The sequence below is a fragment of the Gymnoscopelus braueri genome, assembly GCF_963280865.1.
Source record: "Gymnoscopelus braueri genome assembly, chromosome: 4".
NCBI lineage: Eukaryota > Metazoa > Chordata > Actinopteri > Myctophiformes > Myctophidae > Gymnoscopelus > Gymnoscopelus braueri.
The window spans coordinates 15,979,718-16,006,735 of NC_137605.1; the positions used below are offsets into that span (position 1 = coordinate 15,979,718).

At 42.1% G+C, this 27,018-nt stretch overlaps 1 protein-coding gene across 5 annotated transcripts in view; it reads right to left on the bottom strand.

Moving 5' to 3' along the window:
- The window catches only part of ttyh1 (tweety family member 1), a 75,182-nt gene that overhangs the window by 22,300 nt on the left and 25,864 nt on the right, over positions 1 to 27,018 (bottom strand). For 3 of the 5 annotated variants that reach the window (XM_080427454.1, XM_080427453.1, XM_080427449.1), the window contains exons 3-8: positions 20,619 to 20,778; positions 15,977 to 16,206; positions 8,052 to 8,163; positions 5,895 to 6,232; positions 3,817 to 3,912; positions 3,054 to 3,126 (exon numbers count right to left, since the gene is read on the bottom strand). In XM_080427454.1, the coding sequence (XP_080283580.1) occupies positions 3,054 to 3,126; positions 3,817 to 3,912; positions 5,895 to 6,232; positions 8,052 to 8,163; positions 15,977 to 16,206; positions 20,619 to 20,753 (984 nt within the window). In that variant the 5' untranslated portion in view covers positions 20,754 to 20,778. Of the gene's footprint in view, positions 1 to 3,053; positions 3,127 to 3,816; positions 3,913 to 5,894; positions 6,233 to 8,051; positions 8,164 to 15,976; positions 16,207 to 20,618; positions 20,779 to 27,018 lie in introns of those variants that run through there. The other 2 variants (XM_080427451.1, XM_080427450.1) reach the window with 1 other exon arrangement.

Sequence of the window (27,018 nt, forward strand, 5' to 3'; positions counted from 1 at the left end):
AAGAGGGTCTGTTCATTAACACCCTGGACAACACCCCTCCTCCTGGCCCCCAAGCTGTGGAATAAACTCCCTCTTGCGGTCAGGACTGCAGACTCGCTCCCCATTTTCCACCGCAGTTTGAAAACCCCAACTCGTCAGACTCTTATCGAGAGAATCTTGGGTTTCATAGCTCTACTTTTTGTACATTTTCAATCTGTATACTTCTATGATCTACCATTGTGTGTGCAAATAATAATAGTAACCAAAGAACGGAGGATGTGCGTTATTTGTTTTTCTGCAAATAACAATACATCTGGATTTGTTGGCAATTACTCAGAGAGTGCACCAATATCACTATGTTTCTATGCTTGTTTAAAGGGCAAGACCACTTTGGTAGAGATTTGGGTTGTGTAGTTACCTTGCCATGATGTAACTCCAAAGGTGGACAAGAAATCAAAAATAATTGCTCCATTGATTAGAAATTGATAATTCTAAATTTGCTCCTCATTGACTTACATTGTACGGTAAAATAGCTCTTAAACTCACTCTTTTAGCACGTAAATGAACACGAATAAAACTGATTCAGACAATCTAGAGCATCACCGAACCCAGTACTGTTTGTTTTTTTAATAAAAATGTCCTACTTATTTTACTATTTGAAGATCCGGATCCGGATCCGCGAATCCAGTCCGGGTTTTCTTCTTAATAAAAATAGCAAAATCAACAGGAAGTTAACATTTTTATAAAAAATAAAAACAGTACTGGGTTTGGTGATGTTCTATATTGTCTGAATCAACTTTGTTTGTGTTTGTGTATGTGCTAAAAGAGTGACTTTGAGAGCTGTTTTACCGTACAATGTAAGTCAATGAGGAGCAAATTTAGAATGATCAATTTCTAATCAATGGAGCAATTATTTTTGATTTCTTGTCCACCTTTGGAGTTACATCATGGCAAGGTAACTACACAACCCAAACCTCTACCAAAGTGGTGTTGCCCTTTAATGCTGACAAGGTTTTTAACAGTGCAAACTGCAAGTGAAAGTGAACAAGGACAAAAAAGCTTTTGCTCACAATTGCACTAATGCACTTATATGTGTATTTATGTATATGTTTATACCTTATTGCACATCTTGTAATTGTATGGGTGAGTAATAAATAAATCCCTTTCGAACCCCTTGAGTCTTGAAGTGACGTCAATCCAACAAATGAATCATGTGCAGAATGCAGGACGTAAATACATGAACACATACTGTAAATACATTGTATTGCATCTATTATGTGTTTACTGTAAATCTACAGCAAGGACATTATAATTGATTGTAAATGCTACTGCAAGCTGTAATAGTTTAAATATCTGTTGTATCGGGTGTGTTGTAGGTCCTGTGTGTGGCATGACACGTAAATAAGAGAATTGATTCAATGACTGTAATAAACGCATTTGACTGTAGCAACAGGAAGACAATAAGCACAGGCATAAGATTCGGGGGAGTAGAACTATGACAGGGAGGGAGTGACTATTTGGCACCATTGACAGCGGAAATCAAGACCTCCGACTCCTCATCAACCACACACATACACACACACGCGCGTACGTGTGTGTGTGTGTGTGGTCCACAGAGACTGACACTCGAGAGAGTATGGTGCTGAAGGCAGATCATCTGTGCTGCTGCACAGTCAAATCTAGAGTGTTAATTTAACTTTGAGATTTGACTGATTCGCCCCGAGAGTCCGGTCTGGTCCCATGCAGCCCTGAATGCTTATAGACGCGCGTCTGGGAAATTGGAAGGTCGCCAGTTCAACCCTGGGCTAGTGTTTAAGAGGTCCCCCTGAGCAAGACACTTAACCCCTTAACAGCTGGCCCCACCATGCACTCCTCTGAGCAGCCATCTACTGCAGCGAGTCACAACCTGTGGGGCCGGGGCCCACTGGTGGGCGGTGAGGTTATTGCAAGTGGGCCCCCAAATAATTGGCAAAACACTAAGATTTAATGATAATATAACATAAATATATATTTTTTTAAATGTTAAGAAAATGTCGTAGTATTGTTTCTTTAAAACATTGAAAAATGAGTTTTCATTGTGATACTGATAAATAGAAACTTAAAATATGGTACGTTGGTTCCATTGATCCAAGCCGGAACACAATCGATAGATTGATCGTTAAAATAAACATGCTCTGAAAATACACGTTGTAACCACCCATCTGACCACTTAACATTGGTCAGATGGGTGGGTGCATGGGGTTAGCATGGGTCAGTGTTGCATTGCTGAATTGGAACGTGGTTGCACTCTATTTGAATGACGTCACGCGCACGTCGCTGAACACCTACACTACAGGTCACACAATGGACACAGTTGATATGCATCTAGGCTCATTCCTACTTTAATTCACCTGGTGTGAGTCGGGAGCCTTTGTAAACTTTGTTGAGGTGTGAATTTAAAGTTGCATGTGCCTAAGTGTGCATTTACCGCCGGGCCCGTAGTTCTACGGGCCGTTAAATCCAACGGTTAAGCGCCAATCCCGTAGCCTACGGGCTGTGGTGCTTTTTCCTTTTTTTTTTAATTTTCTAGGGGGACCATTTTCAGTGTAACACCACCCGATCTCGACCGGAAGTGCGATCACGTTTTTTGTTTCCCGTCTGCCTCCATTCTAAGTCGTACACAATAACCCCTGTAAAAGCCCCTGTAAACATGTAGTTTTTCATCCTCGCATTTCCCATGTTAACTTAAACGGTCAGAACTCAAACATGGCGGCTCCGTTTGACACGTGGTCTTCACTGGTAGAAGCAGTGAGATCTCCGCGATGTTTACAAACAGTGCACAGCTCAATCTTAAGGATTTTAACAAGATCTATGGCGACGTGAAAAAAACAAAAAACAACAATAAAACGTTGGCACTGGTGAGTACATTATGAGATTAACCTCTGGCGGTCAATGTGTTAAGTGTCTTGCTCAGGGACACTTAAAACACGTAGACTGGGCCTCAAGTGGGCCCTGAACCAGAAAGAAGGTTGGGAACCGCTGATCTAGATCTGGATGAATGCATAAAAGTCATTTCCCTTTCCCTTATTACTCACCACCACCGTGGCTGTCTCCAGACCCAGTGAGCCCCAGCTCAGGAACAGAGCCAGCCATGCCAGCACTGTCATCCTGGGGAAAACACACACACACACACACACACACACACACACACACACACACACACACACACACACACACACACACACACACACACACACACACACACACACACACACACACACACACACACACACACACACACACACACACACACACACACACACACACACACACACACACACACACACACACACACAGTCAAGAGGCCGTTTGATGTTCCGTCCAATACTGTGTCTGGTCTGTCTTTTTGTTATTCTAATGTCTGATTTATTTTGCGCTGAAAGGGAAGTGGATAATGCTTGCAGTGTGTCACAGGGAATTCACACCTGTAGGTCGTGAATCTTGGCCTTTTTCTGGCACACGGCCAATTTCCTTTAGCACTTTCTATTTTTATTGAGGCAGTTTATGGGTAAAGAGGCGAGTAAAAACACACGGCGAAGGAGAGCAGCTCCAGATAACGCACCGCTGGGCTTCCCTGTATCACCAAACTAGTACACGCACTTGCCTCAGTAATAGTGTGTGTGTGTGTGTGTGTGTGTGTGTGTGTGTGTGTGTGTGTGTGTGTGTGTGTGTGTGTGTGTGTGTGTGTGTGTGTGTGTGTGTGTGTGTGTGTGTGTGTGTGCACTTCATTCATTAAACAACAGTCCTAAAATGTTGAAGTCCTCACAAGTATAGTAATATATGTGTGTTTGCACTTACAGTATGAGCAGCCAGCGTGCTTGCTTGGCTAGTCCCAACAGGATGAACAGCATTATTATCAGGTCCAGCAGCAGCAACAGTACGTAGGACAGCCACCTACCACACACACACACACACACACACACACACACACACACACACACACACACACACACAGTGAGTTACATATAAAAAAAACTATATTTATCCATTAGAAAAGCCAGTTGGAATCCCTCAGGAAGCCAGATGGTTCTAACTTTAACAACTTAAGCCCTGTACACTTTGCCGCACAACAAATAGCAAAAATAGCCGTTCTACAAGGTCACAACTTGTCGCATCATGACGTGTTGTGAGCTTATAGATCAGCTATGCAGTGTTTTGTTTAGTTTTTTCTTTTTTTTTTGTTGAAAGAATGAAAGAATAATTACATGCCCAAATGATGACACAACTTAAAACATCCAGCAAGTAAATTTTAGCCTTTTGCTTCATTTCATGCCAACAACATTCATGGACACTGGTGACATTTTGGAACAAATGTCATCCAATGTCAATCATTTAAATGTCATAGTGGCGAGGAATATCTAATGGTAATGAATAAAAATAAGATCAGAGATGAAGGGAACGCGGTCCATGCTCTCTCGACTGTCTAAAGATTTAACAATAAAGTAATACACCAATAAATTGTTATACTTCAACTTGTGTTAGTGTTAGTATTATTTGTATGAGGCTGTATATACATTACACCTGCTTGTTAGAAGAATTTTTTACAATTAATGCAATCATATTGAGATTGACACAGATAGCCTCTCACTCAGCAGCATGGGCTGTGGCTACTGGGCCTCTGGTGTCGGAAAGGATGCGACCTACATTTGTCATTTCCTTGCAACCAAATGTCTGACATGATAGATCAAATGTCCCTGCATGCCTTTTGGTAATTATACTAAGCGATTCTAAGAACGAAACCAAGGCTTTTGCGGCCAACGCTATTCTTGCAGACGAGTGAAGTAACCAAAGATGCGTAATTGTCTGTACTAGGTCTTTACCCTGTATTGTCGTGGTTTGGATTTCGATGAAACCCGCCGTGCGCCTCACACAGACACGTGAGGTTGAAACCACACAGAGGTAAATTGAAGGCTGAAAAATATGCGACCATTGTCTTCATTTCCTTCGAGAGTCTGTCATTTACACGAATGCCTTGTGCACGTACTTCCTTGACCCTGTGCAGAGCACTCAATAACCTACCAACATGCTATAGGTTTTGTACTTGCCTATAGGGCCTGCAGTTTGGAGTAAGCATTTCAATGCTCTATTTGTTCTGCAGTATTTTAACCACAGCACTGCACTTGACAAACAGACTTGATAGTTGAAAACTTGGATGTGTAGTAGTGCTGCAAACAGGGCATCGCATTACCTTAACGTACCAATCTACATATATATTAGTGTTCAAGCAGCTCACAAGCAGTGTACAAGTACTGTAGCTTTCCCTGCATTGCTGGGGTTACTGAACTGTCCCTTTGCAACGCGTCGATCATCAGGATTCGATACCCAGCATTGGCCGAATTAATCCCCATCTCCCTCTTCCTCCCTCTCTCATTGATCAAGCTCATGTCAGACTTAAATCCCCCTGAGATCCCCAACATGACCATCTGAGCAGCCACCAGCTAAGCTATGATGACTAAAACTAAGACTAAATATATTGACAATTTCGTCAACAAATAAAAACTAGACTAAAATGTTAGGGAGAGATCCAGTAGAACTAAGACAAGTCATTTTATGTTTGGTTGCGCTCGGGTGTCTGAAAATAGCAGATCTACAAGCTCACAACGCGTCGCAGCGTGAGCTTGTAGATCTGCTATTTTCAGTATGCAACCAAGTTTAAAATCAGGCCATCAAGGCACCACCAACATACATTTTTGTGGACAAAATCAACTGTAGATTTAGTTGACTAAAATGTTATGATATTTAGTCAACTAAAACTAGACTAACACTTTTAAAATATGACTAAAACTAAATGACATTTTATTCAAAAGACTATGACTAAAACTAAATCAAAATTTGCTGTCAAAATGAACACTGATGTGCAGCTCACTGCCTCTCACCTGTAGTCCTCGTTGACCATCAGGGTGTTGGCCGCCCAGCCAGGAGAGAAGGGGCTGGGCATCAGCCCGCCCGTAGGCGCCGCCGTGGGAGCCATGGAGGGGGGGACCGGGGTGAGGGCGTTGATGGGAGACGCGCTGTCGTTCCCGAAGCCTCCGTCCGCGGCCCCCGCGGTGGCACGGGCCAGGGAGATGGAGGAGAGCAGGTTGATGATGTTGTCAGAGAACCTGCGGCAGTTCCTGGTGGACACCAGGAAGGGTTTACTGCCCATGAAGAGCTCGTCCATGGTGGCCAGAGGGCCCGAGATGGACAGCTGCAGCCCAGAGACGGTGTCTGAAATCTGGGGCGGGGAGAGGGGAGACTTAGGTCACTGTACAGTCGACTGTGCTCACACTTCATTAAATATTCACTTTCATTTGTGTTTTACTTTATGTTATCTCAGTAAAGAATCTTGAGCTAATATTCTATGCATGCAAGGTGCAATACAAATGTTTATTATTATTATCATAATCATATTGTCTCTTGTCCCACACAGATACAAATTGTTTACCACGGGATTAAGCAAAAGCATAGGTTTGGTCTAGCATAGCTTGGTTTAGCTTAGCTTACTTTAGTTTGATTCAGTCTGGTCTAGGTTTTGGTTACTCTAATCTAGTCAAATTTCGTCGAGTTTAGTCTAATTATTTGCAAAAGTATATAAAAAAAGTGAATTTTCAAAGGATAAAATGGAAAGATGCGAAACGGAAAGATGATGAACAAAATTACATCAGTAATTTGTGCAGCAGAAATGAAAAACAAGCACTTGTAACAACATCTCCCTCAAGGCCGAAATAAACAAGTAGCAACAACAATCTCAATTAAGTGTCTCATACTGTACTGTAAATCCATATTATTGCCATGATATCTGTAAAACCACGAGGTCTTAGACTGGTTTGTACGATGAGATCGTATGGTATATTTATCAGTCAACTAATGCAGTGTTACCCACACTTTTTCATGCAAGGGACCCCCAAATAGCTAATACCCTATTACTAAATGCCTTTTAAAAAACCCTGAAAATTGTGAAAATAGCATCGCAGCGCACAATGCGTCACAGTGCTTTTAGATCGGTTATGTTGGATTTGTGAAAATGTAAAAAAAACTAATAACTTTTCTGTTTTTTCTCTTTTCTTTTTCCTGTCTCTTGTCCAGTTGGCAGCTCTGGTGCCCCATGGCGTCCCCATTTTGACCACCACTGGACAAATGCACAGACCGAAATATGGAAATACTATGTGGAAATAGCAGATCTACAAGAGCATTTTAGTGCTTTCAGCTTGTAGATCGCCTATTTCCACAATGTTTATTTTTAAGTATAAAGTAATTAAATATGTGTTATTTGTCATATCTGCCATGTGCAACTTTTGTTTATGAAGCCTAAAAGCCAAACAGATTCATACTGTTCCAAATAATGTTCAACGACAACAAAAGCGTTATTATCGCAATTATTTGAGTGACAATTAATCGTCAAGTAAAATGTCACGGTAACTGACAACTGAATGTACCCCAAGGGATCAATGAAGGTCTATCTATCTTTCGTATCTATGTATTGATGAATAAATACATAAATAAATACATGAGCTGGTACTCTACTGTGTCTTTACAGGACCTCTGTCAACGTGACACAGATCAGTGTCTGACCACAGCAATTCACAGTGGATCAATACACCATGCAACAGTTTATACAACACACTCCTCTCTGTGTGTGTGTGTGTGTGTGTGTGTCTCTCTTAATGACACACATGTACAAGAGCAAGCACACAAATGTGCGCACACACACGCATTTGTGTGCGTGCATACAGTACAAGTACACAGTCACAGTTATGTATACACACACACCAATGTACATGATGTGTACACTGACTGCAAACAATGCATGCGACACACACACACACACACACACACACACACACACACACACACACACACACACACACACAGTCACACAAATCCACACGCACAGACAAATTGCTCACATACACAATGGCACACACACAAGCACAAATCCACATGCGCGCACACACACACACACACACACAGGGCCAGATATTGTGCATGTGTGTGTGTGTGTGTGTGTGTGTGTGTGTGTGTGTGTCATGTGGTATCCAGAGAGCAGGGCTCACCAGCAGATCGATGGAAGCCAGCGTATAATTGGCAGTGAGGAGAGACGAGGTCAGCTGATACATCCCATCATTAGCCTCGCTGTTGCCATAGAAACCAACACCTATGGCAACACTGCAAAAAGACATGGGGGGAAAAGAGAGAGAGAGAAGGTGGGAGAGAGAGAGAGAGAATGCAAGATGAGATAGGAGAAGCATAAAGGTAATGTTTTATTCAGTGTGTATGTACATATAAAATGAATTCTATATGTACATAGATAGAGCATTGCTTCTCAAAGTAGGGTCCGAGGACCCCCCAAAATAATCATATTTGAACTGGGGACCCCCCAAAATAATCATTATTTGAACTGGGGACCTCCCAGAATAATCATATTTGAACTGGGGACCCCCCAAATTAATCATATTTGAACACCATGAAAGCCCACCATGAAAAGCATTTGGAATGCACTGTAGGAGTTGAGGCATTCAATTTAGTTTGACTCCGTTCCACAGCGAGGCGTTGTGAGCTTGTAGATCTGCTATTTTCACAATGTTTGCCTCCTTCTTATATTAATTGACAATTTTGCCAATGTTTGACCAGTTTTTATAGCATAGTTTGTTGATTACTTTTGTTTTGATGCAGTAATGGTCTTATTCTCTTCTTTCTTTTTGAGGTATTAAAAAGGTCTTAAAAGTCCTTAAATTGTCAATTCAAATGTCATCTGGGGACCCCCCCAAAAACCATGTGGGGGACCCCCCTGAGGGTCCCAACCCACAGGTTGAGAACCACTGCTTTAGGACACTGTTTCCCAAACAGTGGGTCGGGAACTATTTGTGAGTAAATGTCCCTTTATTTTTCGTTTCCTACATTTCGTAGGAAATGTATTGTTGTTGAAATGTATTACTTCAAAAGATTTTCAAAATAATTTCATAAATAAGGAAAACATCCAAGAAATTACATAAATTAGAAGGTTTTAAGTTGTGAAAATAGCAGATCTACAAGCAGACAATGCGTCGCATCGTGACAGATTGTGAGCTTAGATCTGCTATTTTCACTAGTTTGGGTCGCGGGAAGGCATACATTTCTCTTTTGTAACCACTGCTTTAGGATGCTCAAGAGGGTCCCCAACAAAACGGGGGTCACCAGCAAAATTAGCTTGTAGATCTGCTATTTTCGGGGGAAAAAAAATAACATTTAGAAAACATTTGAATCATTTTTAACTTATGGGAGTCCCTGGCATCTGAAATCCTTTCAGATGGGGGTCTGCGACAAATGATGTCCTTGACATGAGAACGTTTGAGAACCACTGAGATAGAGCTGGTGAGGCTGTGAGAGGATGTGCAGTGGGCGAGCGAACCAACCAACAGTCAAGCACAGCGAGGGTAGGAGCAAAGCAAAGGGGGGGCGGGGGGAGGCGAGACCGAGCCTCATCCGTCCCAACCTCCAAGGGCTTCGACCGAGTGAAGGTAGAACGTCAGAGGAACGTCACGTGCATAACATCATATTTACACATCTTTCCCCTTATTCACAATATTCAGATTAAGGCCTCGGCCAGATGTTCGCCCAAATCCCCTCAGTCCCCCCTGAATGGAATGGTACGACCCAATCTCCAACAAAGTATGTGACCCAGATTAGAGCGCAGAGGGAAAAGCGAGGTGTGTGTGTGTGTGTGTGTGACTGTGTGTACATCCATGCCTCTGCACGGTCCCTGGCTTTCTGTTGCAGAGCTGCCTAATGTATACAATCCATAATGACTGTGATGTGGCTGCATTTCAAATGTGAGTCACATAAAATGTATTTCAAGAGGTAAAGTAGATCATTCGTCTGTTCCATCTCATCCAACAAGGAACAGAGATGTATTGTGTTGTCCTACGCAGAACAAGCCTCTGTGTTGTTAACCACTTAAAACCCTCTAGTCTTAGTGAAACAGACTTTCTTTCTGTCTACACTAAATCTCTTGCGACACGTCTTGACCTTGCAGATCGACTATTTTTTGGCGAATGTTCCCCCCAGAATAGGGATGCAAGGGTTCAAGTGGTCCCCCAGAATGCCCTAAACGTGTGGTTTAGTGTTTTCATACCGTACCTCTGAGTGTCCATATGCTGTACAATAATAACGTAACCCAGGAGGGATAATTCAGCTGTTGTAAGCAAGTAGCTTTGGGAACCATTGGCTCATACAGTCAGGAGCCAACTGTATCTCCTGTTACTGTAGTGTGAAGCAGCCACTGGACACCAAGCTAGTATGTCGCAGGGATTACATTTAAATGTTTTGCTTTTTACCCCTTTTTCTCCCCAATTTAGCCGTTATGCCAGTTAATGCACACGTGTGTTGTCACTGCTATTGTATCCTACCGATTCACCTAGGAGCCCTCACCGCGAGGACGTAGAGCCTTCGTTCCTACTCCTCCCGCCCAACACTCCCCGCTGACAGGTGCCTTCCCCAGTCCGTAGGAATGCGTACAGTGACAAAATATCACCCTCCCTGCTCCACTTCGTTCCCACGAACATGGGCCAATTGTGTTCGTATCGATCTTCGACAAACAAAGCCGGATGCACCACGGTGGATTTCGAACCCACAACCTCTGCGGTGGTGGGCAGACGCTTTTACCACTGCGCCACCCGAGACCTACCCCGCAATTCAACCGTTGATGCAGAGCGCCCAGCTTTAAGGCATTGGGTACCATTTTTATAGTCTTTGGTATGACTTGGAAGCCATTGTACTGTACTTATAATCAAGAGACCGGAGTCACATCAACAGAACATTTGTTCTTGCTATTTTCTTGTATTGTTTTTGATCTTGCCTTCTTTTCATTTTTAATTTGTTCTTGATCATGTTTTTTTTTAATCTTGTTTAATATTGTGTTGTTTCTCTTTTGTTGATCTCTTTTTTTTTTGTTGTGTAAAGCACTCTGGGCTGCATTTGATGTCATGAAAGGTGCTATACAAATAAAGTTTATTATTATTATTATAACACAGGGTTTGAGTTGTGAAAAAATCAAATAAAAAGAGGGGGGACATTTTCTTAATGACTTAACACATTGGGTGCCAGAGGTTTATTAAAATATTATACGTTGAGTGCCAGCATTTCTTCCATCCACTTGCGTTATACATTTCGTGCTGTGAGAAGCCCCGACGAGGAAGTGCATGTAAACAAAGCGTGCGTGCGAGACGGCGGAGGGTCCCGACTAACGCCTGGAACAATAATATTTCCAACGCGACCCTCCATTGCAGCGTGATCGCCGATCGAAAACGGCTCGTTTCCACCACATTAAAAAGAAATGGAGATATTAAGCTTTTAATCAAGGAGATAACATTGAAAACGCCGACCGGAAGGATTTTTTACATGGAGCCAGATCCAGCCTCTTCTTCTCAGAAACTCCTTGGGTGATGTCAAAGTTTCGTTTTAGCGCCCCACGTGGCCCACATGTATAAAAATAGAATTGGGTCAAAAACGGTCCGGACCGTTTTCGGCACTTCTCGTTTGGACCCTCAAAAACGGTCCGGACCGTTTTTGGCATTCAATGTGTTAAAGGAGAATTTTGGCCAAAGTTTTTCTTACCTTTTCTATGATCTTATGATATCTTAGGATGAATGGTACAGTAGAAATTTTTCATAATTCCATCCTTGGTCCGCCACAGCTTAAAACGTGCGCGGATAGGCCTTGCGTTAGATCACTTTTTTTTTTTTTTTAGATCTGACGTTCATAGTGACAGAACACTGTCCAAAAAAAAAAAAAACATAAGTCTCGCTAGACGAGATTGAAATCTCTAGATTTCAATCTCGTCTAGCGACTTATATAATTATATATATATATATTATTATTTTTTGGTTGCATAGTGTTCTGTCACTATGAACGTCAGATCTAAACAAAAAAAAAAAAAAAAAAAAAAAAATTAAATATGCGATCTAGCGCAAGGCCTATCCGCGCACGTTTTAAGCTGTGGCGGACCCGGGATGGAGTTATGACATTTTTCTACTGTAACCATTCATCCTAAGATATCATAACATCATAGAAAAGGTAAGAAAAACTTAGTCCAAAATTCTCCTTTAAGCCCTTAAAAGATGAATGGAAATGGTAGGCATTACAATTTGACAACTCCGTTTACACTTATGAATGATGAGAATGAAGCACAATGGTCAATGGGAATCAGATCAACTACTCTCATCTCTTGTCATCGCAATATGAAAAGGTGTGAATGGATTTGAAAACAACACACAGACTCATGTATAATGGCAGTGTTGAAGCTACAGTAGCACTGCTGTTAAACTGAATCGCTATTCGACATGTTATTGTACGCTTGCAGTTATGATAAAGCAAGATGGTATCGCCTGCAAGTCAAAATCACATCTGGTCCTGATTATGGAGAACATCAAAGCTATAGCGCTGAGAATGTTCCTGGAAATAGCCATAGAAAGCCAGCAGTCTTAATGCTGGCCAACTTAAATGCCTATAATATTCGTTGAAATATTGGTTGACAAAGCAATATGGCATTAACTGGGTATCAAAACGCCAGACTGTGGGCGCAGCGATATGAAAAACTAATCGGGGGGGGGGGGAATTGAGCGGCATGGAGTATGAATGGACTGGAAATGGAAATATAATAACTGACAGGGGCTGACGTCTTAATGCCACTAGCCTGCGGTTACACATCGCAATTTGACACATCGATTTACGGTTCTGGAAGTTCCTGATGCGTCGGCCCGGCCGCGGCATCCGCTCAGTCACTCTGCTCTCGCACCGACTGCGTCACTGGTTCGCAACGTCCGGTCCGGGGACCACCCACAGGGGTCCAAATGGGGGGCGCTTACGGGTGTGTAACTCTGAGAGTGTGCAAATTGACCCGTAAATTAAGGCTGACAATTTTACAGTGTAGATCGGCGACCCGTTTCATTTGTACAATTCCAGAGTTACAGACCATAAGGGATGGACACTTACGGTCTGTAACTCTGGGAGTGTACAAATGGAACCAAATGGACCCGTAAGGGTCCATTTGGTTCCATTTGTACACTCTCAGAGTTATAGGGGGGGGTCAGTGGTCCCAATGCCTACCAAACTGGGGGTCCCTGGCGGGCCCCCGGACCAGACATTGAGAAACAGTGGCCTTGATAACCACATGCTGTTGGACAGACGTCAAGTGGCGTTCCTTTTACGTAGTCGCACTGAAGGCTCAGTGACCTGACTGGATGACTGCACAGTCACCCGATCTGCCATGACCCCTCAGAGAGTGAATGACGGACTGTAGGTGGGTCATCATAAACACCGCTGTGAGGGAACCCCCCTCCCCCACACGCACGCACACACACACACACACACTCTCTCTCTCCATCTCCCTGTCCACTCATGTCATGGACCTGTGGTCGGTGACACACTGTGACCATTAGCAGTCATCTGGTCTTGTGACAGTGTCACTCCCTTGTTGGTACACAACCACACACACACACACACGCACTTGCTCTCAAACACTCATGCACAGGACATATCTCTCTCTCTCTCTTTCTCACACACACACACACACACTTCTCTCTGGCGACTCCTTCCCAAACACCCACATAGGGCTGGGCAATTCACAGAAAATAAATCAAAACCAATATTTAGAACCAATAACCGACTTAATCTTGCTCATGTAAGGTTAATTAAAAATGATCGAGAGGCAGTTCTTTAATATATATATATATATTTATAATTATATATTGATTTGTAGTCATGCCTCCCAGCCCTAACCTGGACTTCCCTCTACAGCTCTCCTCAGCTCCTGTCTCGTATATTTCCTGTCCTTCCAGGATCATTGTGTGATCATGACATTGACCCCTGCTCTCTGCGCTTTACAAGCGGTCGTTTGTCATCTTGTGGGATGTTAAGCTTACGGTGTCATTGCACCCGTGGTGGGTTGCTGAGGAAAACAGCATCAGATAAATGGCTGAAATAATAAAGAGTAAATGATTTTGGATCTGGATTTTGATCCTGGAAAAATTACTAAAATGCTAAAGTCTGCGTTGACATCTAATGCTACATATTCCCAGTGGTGTAAAGTACATTTACTCAATACTTTTACTCCACTACATCTCAGAGGCAAATATTATACTTTTACTCCACTACAATTATTATTATTTGAAAACTTTAGTTAGTTTACTTTGCAGATATAAATTATTATATTATAAAACATACATTAACCACTTTGGCGCTATTTTATACCTAGGCTATTTGAAAATAGCCGATCTACAAGCTCACAACGCGTCGCATCAAGCCGCGTTGTGAGCTTGTAGATCTGCTATTTTCAAACATTTTTGTACTTTTAATTTTGGTACTTTAAGTACATTGTGATACCAATACTTTTGTACTTTAACTCAAGTAAATTTTGAATTCCGGACTTTTACTTGTAACAGAGTACTTCTACATTGCAGTATTGATACTTTTACTTAAGTAAAACATTTGAGTACTTTTTCCACCACTACATATTCCCAAATCAGTGTCCTCTGTGGAATGAGAAGTGGCTGATACATGTACCTCTCTAGCCTACCTGCTCTTTCACTTGTCTTCCCTACAATGTGTCCCGCTCAGCTTTCCTAATGTCTCTCTCTCCTGCACTAGTCTTCCTTGCCGAGGCAGGAATCTGTCATTTACGTTCTCCAATATATATTTAAAAAAATATTATTCTTTAATTTCCATTTCTGCTAAGCAGCAAGCTATATATGCTTTGATGATTTTGATTTATATTAGGATAACTTTGCGTGACTGTAAAGATGGATGGAGGAGGCTTCACATCCGCTTTATCGCTTGATCATTGTCAGAGCTTCCATTGCTCCAGACTGGATGAAGGAAGCATTTACACCTACACTCTCTCTCTCTCTCTCAGCTTTCCTCCTGTCTGTCTCTCCTACGCCGTCTCCTTTTCGGCTTTCCTACCGTCTGTCTCCCCCTCAGATTTTCTACTGTCCATCTCTCCTACAACTGTCTTTCCTTCTATCTGTCTTCCTCTTAGTTCTCCTACTGTCAGTCTCCTAAACAGTCTCCCTCTCAGCCATACCGGCAAACATTAGACTGTGAAAGATGAGGAGATAAAAAAAAAAAAAAAAAATTGTGACCAACTTTTTTTAAAGAAGCTTTCAGAGGTGACAGACATTACATCACATTACTGTGTGGGCAAGCAGTTCATACAATTTCCCACGGTGACATACGAAAGTGTCTTTTCAGTACATAGATTGTCCGTCAGTATAGTCATGTACTGTATAGTCTGCCTGTTGGCAGTTGTGACAGTCGCTTCCTCTGATCCTGTGGCTGCTAAACAGCCCAGGTCGCTTCTTAACCCCCCTACCAGACCCCCGGGTTCGCAAAGATGAGGAGATTTGTGTGTGTGTGTGTGTGGGGGGGGGGGGGGGGGGGGAGGGGTTAAGGTATTCACTTAGTATTCACTGACTTAGTATTCACTTAGTATTCACCGACTTCGTATTCACGGACTCATTTTATACACATTAACATTATGGCCGTGGCTGCATATCAGTGGGGTGTGTAACACCCATGGGCATACTCACTTTTACCATAAGAGTCTGAGTGAAGGATATTTCCAGGAGAAATTACAGTTAAGGAGCACAGCAGGAGAAAGGGTAAAAATTCAGGAGTGTTGGTTGGTACAGTATATGCTCTCAGCCCTCCTACGGTTTGTCTCAGTGAAGATGTTGTCTGTCCATTAACCCATTAAGACCTGAGGCCGATTCTACAAATGCCTTCTAAACCAGTAGTTCTCAAACTTTTTCGTGCCAAGGGCCCCCAAACGGATATACATTTGGACCCCCATCTGAAAAGGTTTTGTGCCAGGGACCCCCAGAAGAAAAGATTTGTGTTAAAGAAAAATGTAAACAAAAATAGCAGATGTACAAGCTCACAGTGTTGCACGAAGTGCACATTTTAACCCATTATTTTCAATGGAATTAAAACAATGAACCCTCACCAGCACAGAGTGACGGAGGCCACGGCCACCCACGTGACGCAGCAGATGCCCCGCCCCTTCCTGCCCCCATAGCCGTGACCCGTGCTCGCGTCTTCGTCCTCCTCCTCCTCCTCCGAGCTCTCGTTCCTGTCGCCACGGTGACAGCAGCAGTAGTGGATGAGGAAGGAGAGGACCACCAGGAGAGAGAGAACCAAGGCGATGGCCGACACACTGGACAGCACCAGCAAGGTCTGGAGAGAGAGAGAGAGAGATAGAGAGAGAGAGAGACAGAGACAGAGACAGAGACAGAGACAGAGACAGAGACAGAGAGAGAGAGAGAGAGAGAGAGAGAGAGAGAGAGAGGGGGGGAGAGAGAGAGAGAGAGTGAATGAGTCAGTGTGTGACAGTACATGGTTGAGGGGTTCTTCTGACCTCCACTTTTGCACACTGCACTGAGTTTTTTACTTAAAGGTAGGGTAAGTGATATTGTTTGGTTAAAACAAAAAGTATTTTGTTAAAAGGTTAAAATACTATATTCTGATAGTAATCATTGCTATAGAGTGTTTTTTCAGTAACAGATGTCTTCCTGTCTCTCCAGCTCTTTAATAAACAGAAAATAAATTTTTCGGTAGGTGTCAAAATCTCAGCCAATCAGGTGAAAGTACCCATTTTGAAGCTTAATTTGTTTAATGTTCCAGTTCCAATTTTGTCTGCTCATTTCTTAGTGTCATCACTTCCAATTTCACTTGTTTAATCTGTATCCTGATTGAGTTCTCTGTCCTGGTTGGATAAAATTGGAAATGAAAATGCATTTTCTGTTTAATAAAGAGGTGGAGAGACAAGGAGACTCCTTTTACTGAACAAACACTCTATAGCAATGAGTACTATCAGAATATAGAGCTATTTAACAATTATTTTAACCAACGCAAATCACTTACCCTACCTTTAACTCTGAGAGTGTACAAGTGGTGTGGAATGCCACTGTAAACGCCCGCTAGGCTAGGCAAGAGTCTAAACGCCCCACTAGGAGACGGTGGGCCGGCAAGCTAATTTTGAGATGTTTTATGCAAGAGGACATTTTGGCCAAAGGCTAGCGCGATAGGACAGGCCATGGGGATACGAATCAGTAGGATTCGTCCTCCGTGAAGGAGCATAAAAGGTGCACAGAAAATTCCATGGCAATACAACAGTGGTTCCCAAAGGTTTTAGAGAAATTTGATGTCTCCCCGGGGGCCCAAACTAGTGAAAATAGCCGATCTACAAGCTCACAACACATCGCGATGCGACGCATTGTGGGCTTGTAGATCTGCTATTTTCACAACTTCTTTAAAAAATATATATCTTTATTATTATAATTATTATTATGGAATGTTTTTGTTGTTTCGAATGTTTTTGATTTCATGAGTTTCTTTTGAAAACATTTTCTTCATTTTTAAATGTAAAATGTACTTACGGACACTGCCCAAGAGCCCATCCACTAGCTGGGCTAAAATATTGCGAGGATGGTGCGTGCGCTACCTCGAAGAGGCGGATATTTGGACTGCTATAGTATTACCCATCCCCACCCATCCATACAATAATAACACAGCATTAAAACGTGATTAATGAGATCTTTCTCATACTGCTATCCATCCTATAAGTATTAAGTATAAGTATATCATCTCGAAGGGTTTAACCCACGAGTACAGTATCTACTGTATACCCTCTGCATCATCGAGTATTGAATATTAATGCGCTTTGATCAGGGTTGACGTAGTAAGTCAACATTACTGAAATGCACTTTGCCCCCTTAACACACGCACGTGCCACGCACACTGCACAATATCTACAGCTTTATCCCCGCATCCATCTGCCCGGTCTGTCACACTCCTCCACCTTAAAGCCTGGTTTATACGAAAATAGCAGATCTGCAAGCTCACAACGCTTTGCAGGGCGACGCGTTGTGATCTTGCAGATCTGCTATTTTTGGTGCACAACACTGCGTGCAACCAACCAGGGGTTATCCTCCTCTCTCTCACTATACCTCTCTCTCTCTGTCCCCTCCACACCAACCCCCCCCCCCCTCTCGCTATTTCCCCACATTCTCTCTGCCCCGCTCTCTCTCTCTCTCCCTCTCCCTCCCTCCCTCCCTCCCTCCTCTCTCTTTCTTTCCATCCGAGCCACTGAATCTCTATTAATAATCTGTGACCTACTTAAATACATTCACTGCAACTCTCCCTTTCTCTCGCTGCCGTTCGCTTCCCCCTTCCCTCGCTCTCGCTCCCCTTCACATTCCCTCTACTTCCTCTTTTCCCATTCCATCCACCTTCTCCCTTTCTCTTCCATTCCACCCCCCCCTCCTCTCTTTCGTCTCTCTCTCTCATTCTCTCTGCCTAGCCCTGCGTTCAACCACCTCTGTGCATTACTCACACTCGCTCTCTCTCTCTTTCCCTCTCTCTCTCCGTCTCTCGCTCTTTCGGCCCCTTTTGTCTTTCTCTGTTGGAGGATAATTTGCTTCCCTCTCCTCTCTCTCTCTCTCTCTCTCTCCTTGTTTCAATTCTCTCTCCCTCTCTCTCTCTCTCTCTGTCTCTCGCTTTCGTTGTGTGTGACATGGCTTGCTCGAGCATTCCTATACCCAAAGCCTGTTGGGGGAAACGATTAACAACTTTTGCGCAGCGGAAACAGCCGATCTACAAGCTTGCAAGGCGTCGCAATGCGACACGTTGATCGCTTGCAGATCGGGATATTTCCAATAATATTATACAGCTATAATGACATGCCTAAATTAAGGATGCCAATTTGAAAGCAGTTAAACTTCATAATTTCTAACAAGAACGGTCTGATTATTATTTATTTATTATTATGGTTTTTTATTATTATGTTTATACCATGCAGACAATAGCGCGGAGAATGTGGACGGGTTCTGCATAAAGTATATCAATAACAGAGTACCAGCGCTCATGGAACCAAACAAGCAAACAACGTACACGTTTCGTACAACGCTGATGAAGGCTTGATGCCGAAGCGTGTGCGTTGTGTGGTCTGCAGTGTGCCATGCCAACTTATAAATAAAAGTACCTTAAGGACAGTTCTGTGAGTGCTGGTATTATGTTATTGTAAAGTAACTCCTCTAGACAATTGGTTCTCAAAGTGGGGTCCGGGGACCCCCTAGGGGTCCTTGGGGGGGTTCCAGGGGGTCCCCAGCAAAACGTGTTAATATAGCATCACAATACTTTGAACCACTTTAACCTTTTGTACTTTGGCTTTTCAAAAGCTATGAGCGAAAATCAAAAAATAGTGATTTTTGAATATAAATATTTTTTAAAGCAAACATTTGTAACTCTAATCTTTGCTTCTGGGGGTCCCTGGAACAAAATATTTTGAGATGGGGGTCCGCGGCCAAATACATATAATTTTTGGGGTCCTTGACATGGGGGTCCTTGACATGAAACACTGCTCTAGTCTAGACCATGCACCCGGTGAGAGAACGCAGTGATATTGACATTATTTTGGAGTCGTGCTCGCATACCTTGTGTAAAAATCGGCATAACGTATCCCCAATGCAGTTTGCATGACTAAACGAGGCAGTCTGATGTCACTAATGGTTATCACCACAGCTAAGATCAATGTTAAAAGATAATTAGGCAACAACAGATGTGGGGTAGACACAAGACAGGTGGTGGATCTATTGCAGATGTGTTCAGAAGCATGTCAGAGGCATTCTTGGAGCTATCTGAGCTCATCCGACTACAAATAATTAGGCCAATAAAATGTTGGGTAGCTCAGGCAGCATCATTATGATAATTCAGCAGGTCATCAGAGTAATGGCATAGGACCTGTCAGGAAATCCAATGTAGGGCAATTATGGGCGGCTGCCCATTAGTCCAACGGCCAATTATTCACACGTCCCAATAATCCGACAAATGTTACAGTGTGAGGTTAGGGTTAGGCAATCGTTTTTTGTGATGAGTTTATGGTTATGGTTTGTTCTAATGCACGCCATCAGACCAATGGTACTTCGGAACCATCGGACTAAGGGCATTCTGGCACACAATTATAATTCAGCTCACATATGTCGAGACAGACATATTGGCTCCCACAATTTTTATTTAACAGCCTGCTGTTTGAAAGTTCTGAAAATGGGTAGAAAAAAAAATGGGATCGAACTAGGTACCTTCCTGAGCCAGCTGCTGCTGACGACAGGTGTAGAATATGAATTGCTTCTAATGTGGCTGATCTACTAAGTCAGTGGTTCTCAACCTTTACAGGCCGTGACACCCCAAAATAATCATATTTGAACTCAGGACCCCCGAAAATAATCATATTTGAACTGGGGACCCCCGGAAATAATTATATTTGATTTTGATATTTAATTTAAAAAAAGGTATTAAAAATCCTTAATTGTAACTTTAGAAATGTGCAGATACCCTGTATACACTTCTACTGTATGTTCTTTTTTTTTTTTTTACTATCGAGTGAGAGAACAATGTTGCAAATTAAGCAAATCCTCTGGGGGACCTCCCAAAATCATTTGGGGACCCCCCCTAGGGGTCCCAACCCACAGGTTGAGAAACACTGTACTAAGTGACGGTTGTTATGGCAATTAACTTCAACGCAACACTTGGGACCTGTGATTGGACGGGAGGTGACCTGCTGGTGCGCAGTGATTGGCTGTCCCCTTTACCTGCTGGTATTCCCAGCTGTCCGGGACGAAGAAGTTATCCCTCATTTGCATGGTGAGGTCGAGCCGGGGCAGAGCGTGGCACACCTTCACCCACACCGAAGGGGCATAGCTGGGCACTGCTGCCATGGCCGCCATGTCCTACCAGCCCTCCTCTACCACCCTGTGTGAAGGAGAGCGAGCGAGAGAGCGAGAGAGAGAGAGAGAGAGAGAGATATGAGTCAAAGCGATGAAACAGCTGGTAGGACGTCAAGGTAATGGTAATGAATGCATGGATTTGCATCTGGAAACTTCTACATCTCAACATGTACTGTAGCTGTAGCCAGCTTTATTCTGGTCCCAGCGCGTCTCTGTTACAGAGTGCTTATAGGGCTATGTTCAGACTGGCAGCCCAAAGGAGATCGATGGGCCAAATGGGTCAGATAGGTCAGATTGTAAAAGAAAATTAAGAAAATTAAAAAAAACACACAACACACAAATGGAAATCAGATTTTTGCAAATCAGATTTTAACCACATTGATTTAGGAGGAGATCTCTGATGGTTAAACCAAAGAATAGGATCCACACACAGTCAGAATCTTGCAAAAAATGTTTAGCTCTTTATTCAACGTTTCGGTCGTTAGACCTTCATCAGGACAGACATTCATCATTGTCTTTTTTTTTTTTTTTGCAAGATTCTGACGGTGTGGGTCCTAGTCTTTGGTTTAACTATCAGAGATCTCCTCCTAAATTGTGCATTTTTGACTTATACGCACCCGTCGCCCACCCTCGAGGTGTGCATCGGCCTCCTTCGCAAAAACACATTGATTTGCAATGCGATTCATATCTGATTTCTAAAGATGTGTCTCAGTCTGGACACTCACACATTGAAGCCTGATTTACGACCATCTTGCAGTGGTGTAAAGTAACTAAGTACATTTACTCAAGTATTGCACTTAAGTACAATTTTGAGGTACTTTTACTTTACTGGAGTATTTCCAATTGTCTATACTTTTACTACTATACTACATCTCGGAGGCAAATGTTGTACTTTTACTCCACTACAATTATTTGAAAACTTTAGTTACTAGTTACTTTTCAGATATAAATTATTATATTATAAAACATACATTAACTACTTTAGCCTTATTTTATACATCGGCTATTTGAAAATAGCCGATCTACAAGCTCACAACGCGTCGCGATGCGACGCGTTGTGAGCTTGTAGATCTGCTATTTTCAAATATTTAGTACTTTTACTTTTGGTACTTTAAGTACATTTTGATGCCAATACTTTTGCACTTTTACTCAAGTACATTTTTTATTGTATTAATTACTTGTAACGGAGTACTTCTACATTGCACTATTGGTACTTTTACTTAAGTAAAGCAATTGAGTACTTTTTCCACCACTGCCATCTTGTATACAAGCTCACAACGCGTAGCACTGTCGTACGATAGCTTATAAGTCAAGCATTACTCCTATGTCATTACATCGTTCAAATAGAACAGAATAGAATAAATACTTTAATGATCGCCGAGGGGGAATTGAAAACCACAGCAACCAAAGCAGATATTTATGTCTGAATACAACAAATCCAATTTGATCACCTGCAAATAACTAGGTGGACAGTCAGTCCTAGAGATCATATTTGCCTGCAGTCTGACTCTGGACAAAGCCTATAGGATAACACAAACGTGGTCCGGGAACCGCCTCTCTGAACATGTACTGCATGCTGTTGGGCTTCCAGTGACGTTAGTAAAGCTTACAGTGGTGGATAAAGTACTCACATTTCTTACTTAAGTAAAAAATATCAATACTGCAATGTAGAAATACTCTGTTACAAGTAAAAGTCCGGAATTCAAATTGACTTAGTAAAAGTACAAAAGTTTTGGTATCAAACGTACTTAAAGTACCAAAAGTAGAAAGTACGCATTATGCAGAATGTCCCATTTCACAAGTTTTCAAATGTATTAAAGTCTTTTGAGAATAGCAGATCTACAAGCTCACAATGCGATGCGACGCATTGTGAGCTTGTAGATCGGCTTTTTTCAAATGGCCTAAATGTATACAGAGCTGAAGTGGTTAATGTATGTTTTGTAATAATAACCCAAATCTATAAAAGAAATAGTAAGTAAGTTGTCAAAAATAATTTAATGGAGTGTACTTAGTTACTTTACACCACTGAAGCTTATAATACAGTTCCACTTCCACTTCACACTTCACACTTACACGTGTAAGCAGCTCTGGATGAGTCATGAGTGTCTGTCAACCACCTGAGAATGCGAAGCCGAATTTACACTAGTATTTTGAGAGGGTGTATTTTTTCTCCTCCAAGGACCGATTTTACAATTTCTTTTTTAGTACCGAAGTTACATGACAAATATGCTATTTACAGCGAGCGCTGCAGCAGTACAGCGATGTGTAAATGTGTACGGCGGGAGAGGAGAGGTACAATGAAAAGGTCTTCCTCAGCCCCTGGCACAGGACTACAGAGGTCAGAGAAGCCTCTGCTGCTACATTACAGTACCTGCAGGGCTAAGGCACCGGGCCTACATGGGTGCTATACAACCTCCACCTCCACCTCTACCCCCACCAGGCCTGCAGCCACCCTGAATGGGTGCTATACAACCTCCACCTCCACCCCCACCCATACCCCCACCAGGCCTTCAGCCGCCGCCGCTGCTACACCCCCACAGGGGACAATTTACAACCAGCAGCCACACAGGGGCAAAGGAAAGGTTAGCATGTCACCCACGCTTAAGCCTGATTTATAATTAGTTACGCCGGTGTTGAACACCGAGAATAGCACATCTACAAGCTCACATCAACAACGCCGTGTGTGAGCTGTGAGATTTGTGAGATTGCAGATCCTGCTATTTTCGGTGCATGACATTACATTACACATTTAGCAGACGCTTTTATCCAAAGCGACTTACAATAAGTGCAAAACTACTAATCACCAGAAGTCATAAGTGAATAAGTCTTCTAAAACAAGCAACTAAGAGTATAGCGCTAAGGTAAAAGTGCAATATATCAGCTACCTACTTTCTTAAACAGATGAGACAAGTAGGAAAATCAAATGAGCAAGAGCTAAAACAAATAAGTATCGAATAAACAAGAACCAATAAGACAAGAGCTCGTACAACTAATTGACAACAAGTAGGCAAGGCGAAGAGGAAGGGTCAGGGTAGTGTTTCCTGAAGAGGTGGGTTTTCAGCCTGCGGCGAAAGATGGGCAGTGACTCTGCTGTTCAAGGAGGGCTGTTGACTTAACTCATATAGTGCCAATGACGTCTTTTGACGGCCGTTTTAAGTGTGCCATTAGTGCCAATGACGTCTTTTGACGTCTCCTAAAAAATAAAAAATAAATATAAAATAAAATAAATAATTTTTTTTTTTTTTTTTGTTTTTTTTTTCTTTCTTTTGAATCTCAAAGGACCTAGGAGAAAACGATTTTCAAAAAGTTAATTCTCCATCCACTTCAATGTTAAAATGTAAACGGAGAATTTTTTTTCTCCGTTTGACCCAAAATGCCTTTGGCATATGGATCAACTAGCTTGAAATAAGCCTGGCAGTGAATGAGTTTAGGTTATCAACTACATTTATTTTTTGTCATCGTTTCATTCATTATAAATCATATCCGCCTGTATAAATGCATTCAACCTCATTTATGTTTAACTTTAGGGATTTCTTTCTTCGTTCTTGCGTCGTCGTTGGTGGAAAAAGTGCATCTGCACTTTTTTATGCCTTTGGTTTTTTGCATTGTTCTAGGATCCATTGTATTCCTTCTATTCTTTATTTCCCTTTAAATGTATTTTTACGTCTCATGAAGCCCTTGTATACAGTATATGAAGTCCTAATGGGCGGCCATAGCTGAATGGTTAGAGATGGAACCAGAAGGTCTATGTGTCAAAGTGAGCAAGACACTATAACACCCAACTTTTACCTGGGCACTGACCCATTAAGACCGGAGGCTGATTCTACAAAGGTCTTCAGGAAAAAAACAGTTTTCTGAAAAACTTATTTTGCTATATCACTGGTTTCATGTCAAGGACCCCCAAAATTATATGTATTTGGCCACCGACCCACATCTAAAAATAGTTTGTTCCAGGGACCCCCAGAAGTAAAGATTTGAGATAAAAATCTTCGCTTTAAAAATATACATATTCAAAGATGTAAACACATTTTCAAAATAGCAGATCTACAAGCTCATAGTGCGGCACGAAGTGCCACGCTATGAGCTTGTATATCTTCTATTTTTGAACAGCCAAAGTATAAAATATGGCTAAAATCGAAAATGAAATAACAACAAAATCTGCACACCACCAGGATGCTCATCACACACAAAATATATGCGGTCTGTGTCTGCACTATTCTCAGTAAGGTCTGAGGAAGAGCCTCCCGGCTAGAAACGTTACCACCAATAAAGAAAAAAAACACGACGGGAACAGTATTCTGGTGTGCGGATTTTATTGTTATTTCATGTTGAGTTTTTGATCGAGCAGGACAGGATGCGCGTGTCTTTTGTGACTTTGCGACACCTTTTTCGTTAAAATCTAAATTGACACAGATGCGTTCCCGGTTTTAATGGGTTAATGGCACCCACTGCTACTAATAGTGAACACAAACAGTGACAAAAAACACACCCCAAAGGTGTGGGAACTAAATTAATTAATGATGCACATTTGCACACCTGCTCTGTAGATGCGATGATATTTATGTGTGCTCTGTATTTAACTGCTGCTGCTGCTGCAATGAACCGCTTTCCCCCTGGAGGTGGGTTGACTTATCTCTTACTTTATCAAGTTAATTTAAAAAAGCATCAGTACTCAGTAGACACACCTCGGGGGCACAGAAGGAGGCGGACTGAGGGATCACTGGGTTCAGTTGTGGTGTTTATACGCAGAACAGCTCAGGTAGACAACAGGGATTTGTTGAATCTAGGTCTGTGAACCTATTGTAGATCGTTGCCTGTGGGAAACATCTACCCCAGAGAGTAAATGGAAATCAAAGAAATAAAAAAATGGATAAAAAAAAAGGAAGATAAAATGTTTTCATCATTGTTACAAAGGTCACCTTTGGGGGCGCAGAGATATACGTTTTGTGTGCATCTCCATGGTAGGATGGCCTATAATCAGATCCCTACAGGGCCTCCTCTCCTGTGTCTCACGTACAAATCCTGAGTGTTAGTTAGAAATGGACACTTAACCACTTAAACCCTATACTTTATTGTCCCCCCAGGGCTCTATACTTGGTCCGTCCCTTGTTTACCCTCTATTAGTGTTGATTTTGATTCAGTTTTAGTCATAGTCTTTTGTATAAAATTCCATTTAGTTTTAGTCATATTTTAGTCATCTGAAATGTTTTAGTTTTTGTCTAGTTTTAGTCGACAAAATATCATAAGATTATAGTCGACTAAACCTACAGTTGATTTAGTCGACTATAATGTATTTTGGCGGTGCCTTGATGGCATCGTAATGGCTGATTTTACACTTGGTTGAATGCTGAAAATAGCCGATCTACAAGCTCACAACGCGTCGCGCTGCGACACGTTGTGAGCTTGTAGATCTGCTATTTTCAGCATTCACACCCTAGCGCAACCAACCATAAAATGACTTGTCTTTTAGTTCTAGTGGATCTCTTCTCCACTCGTCCCTCGCTAACATTTTAGTCTAGTTTTTATTTGTTGACGAAATTGTCAATACATTTAGTCTTAGTTTTAGTCATTGCAGCTTAGTTTTTATTTTGTTTTAGTCTAAAAACTAGGTGGTCGTAGTTTTTGTCAACGAAATCAACACTGCCCTCTATACTAAACCTGTTCGCCCCAGAAAGGATTCTAGGGCTCATATGGTTAAGGCCTGATTATACTTGCCAAGTCTGCATACAGTAGGTGCAAGGGGTCAGCGGACAGCAGATGCGACGTGGTTGTGATTATACTATACTTTGTGTCTGCAGACGTGCATGTGTTCAAGGTCAAGAGCAACACGGGCTGCACTCAATACAAAGCATCATCTAACGACCTCCCAGACAACTGAAGGATGTATGCCATGGCAAGAGGCCATTGTGAAAAGATCTTATGGTCATAGTAACTCTTATCTTTGAGTCATTTTATTTCTCTGCATTCCTGTTATTCTCTGAAAGACTTCAGATTAGGATACATTTCTTCCAGGTTTTCATTCGGTTCTCCTTGTATCACATGTAACAAACGTGCTCCAACGCATGTCTCTACTTTAACCCCTTAAGACCGGGAACGCATACTGTGTCATTTTAGATTTGAGCTATTTCCCTTATTTTATACTTTGGCTATTTAAAAATGTCAGATATACAAGCTCATAGCGAGGCACAGAGTGCAGCGCTATGAGCTTGTAGATCTGCTATTTTTGAAAAATCGTGAAAATCTGTGCAAATCTTGAATATATCTA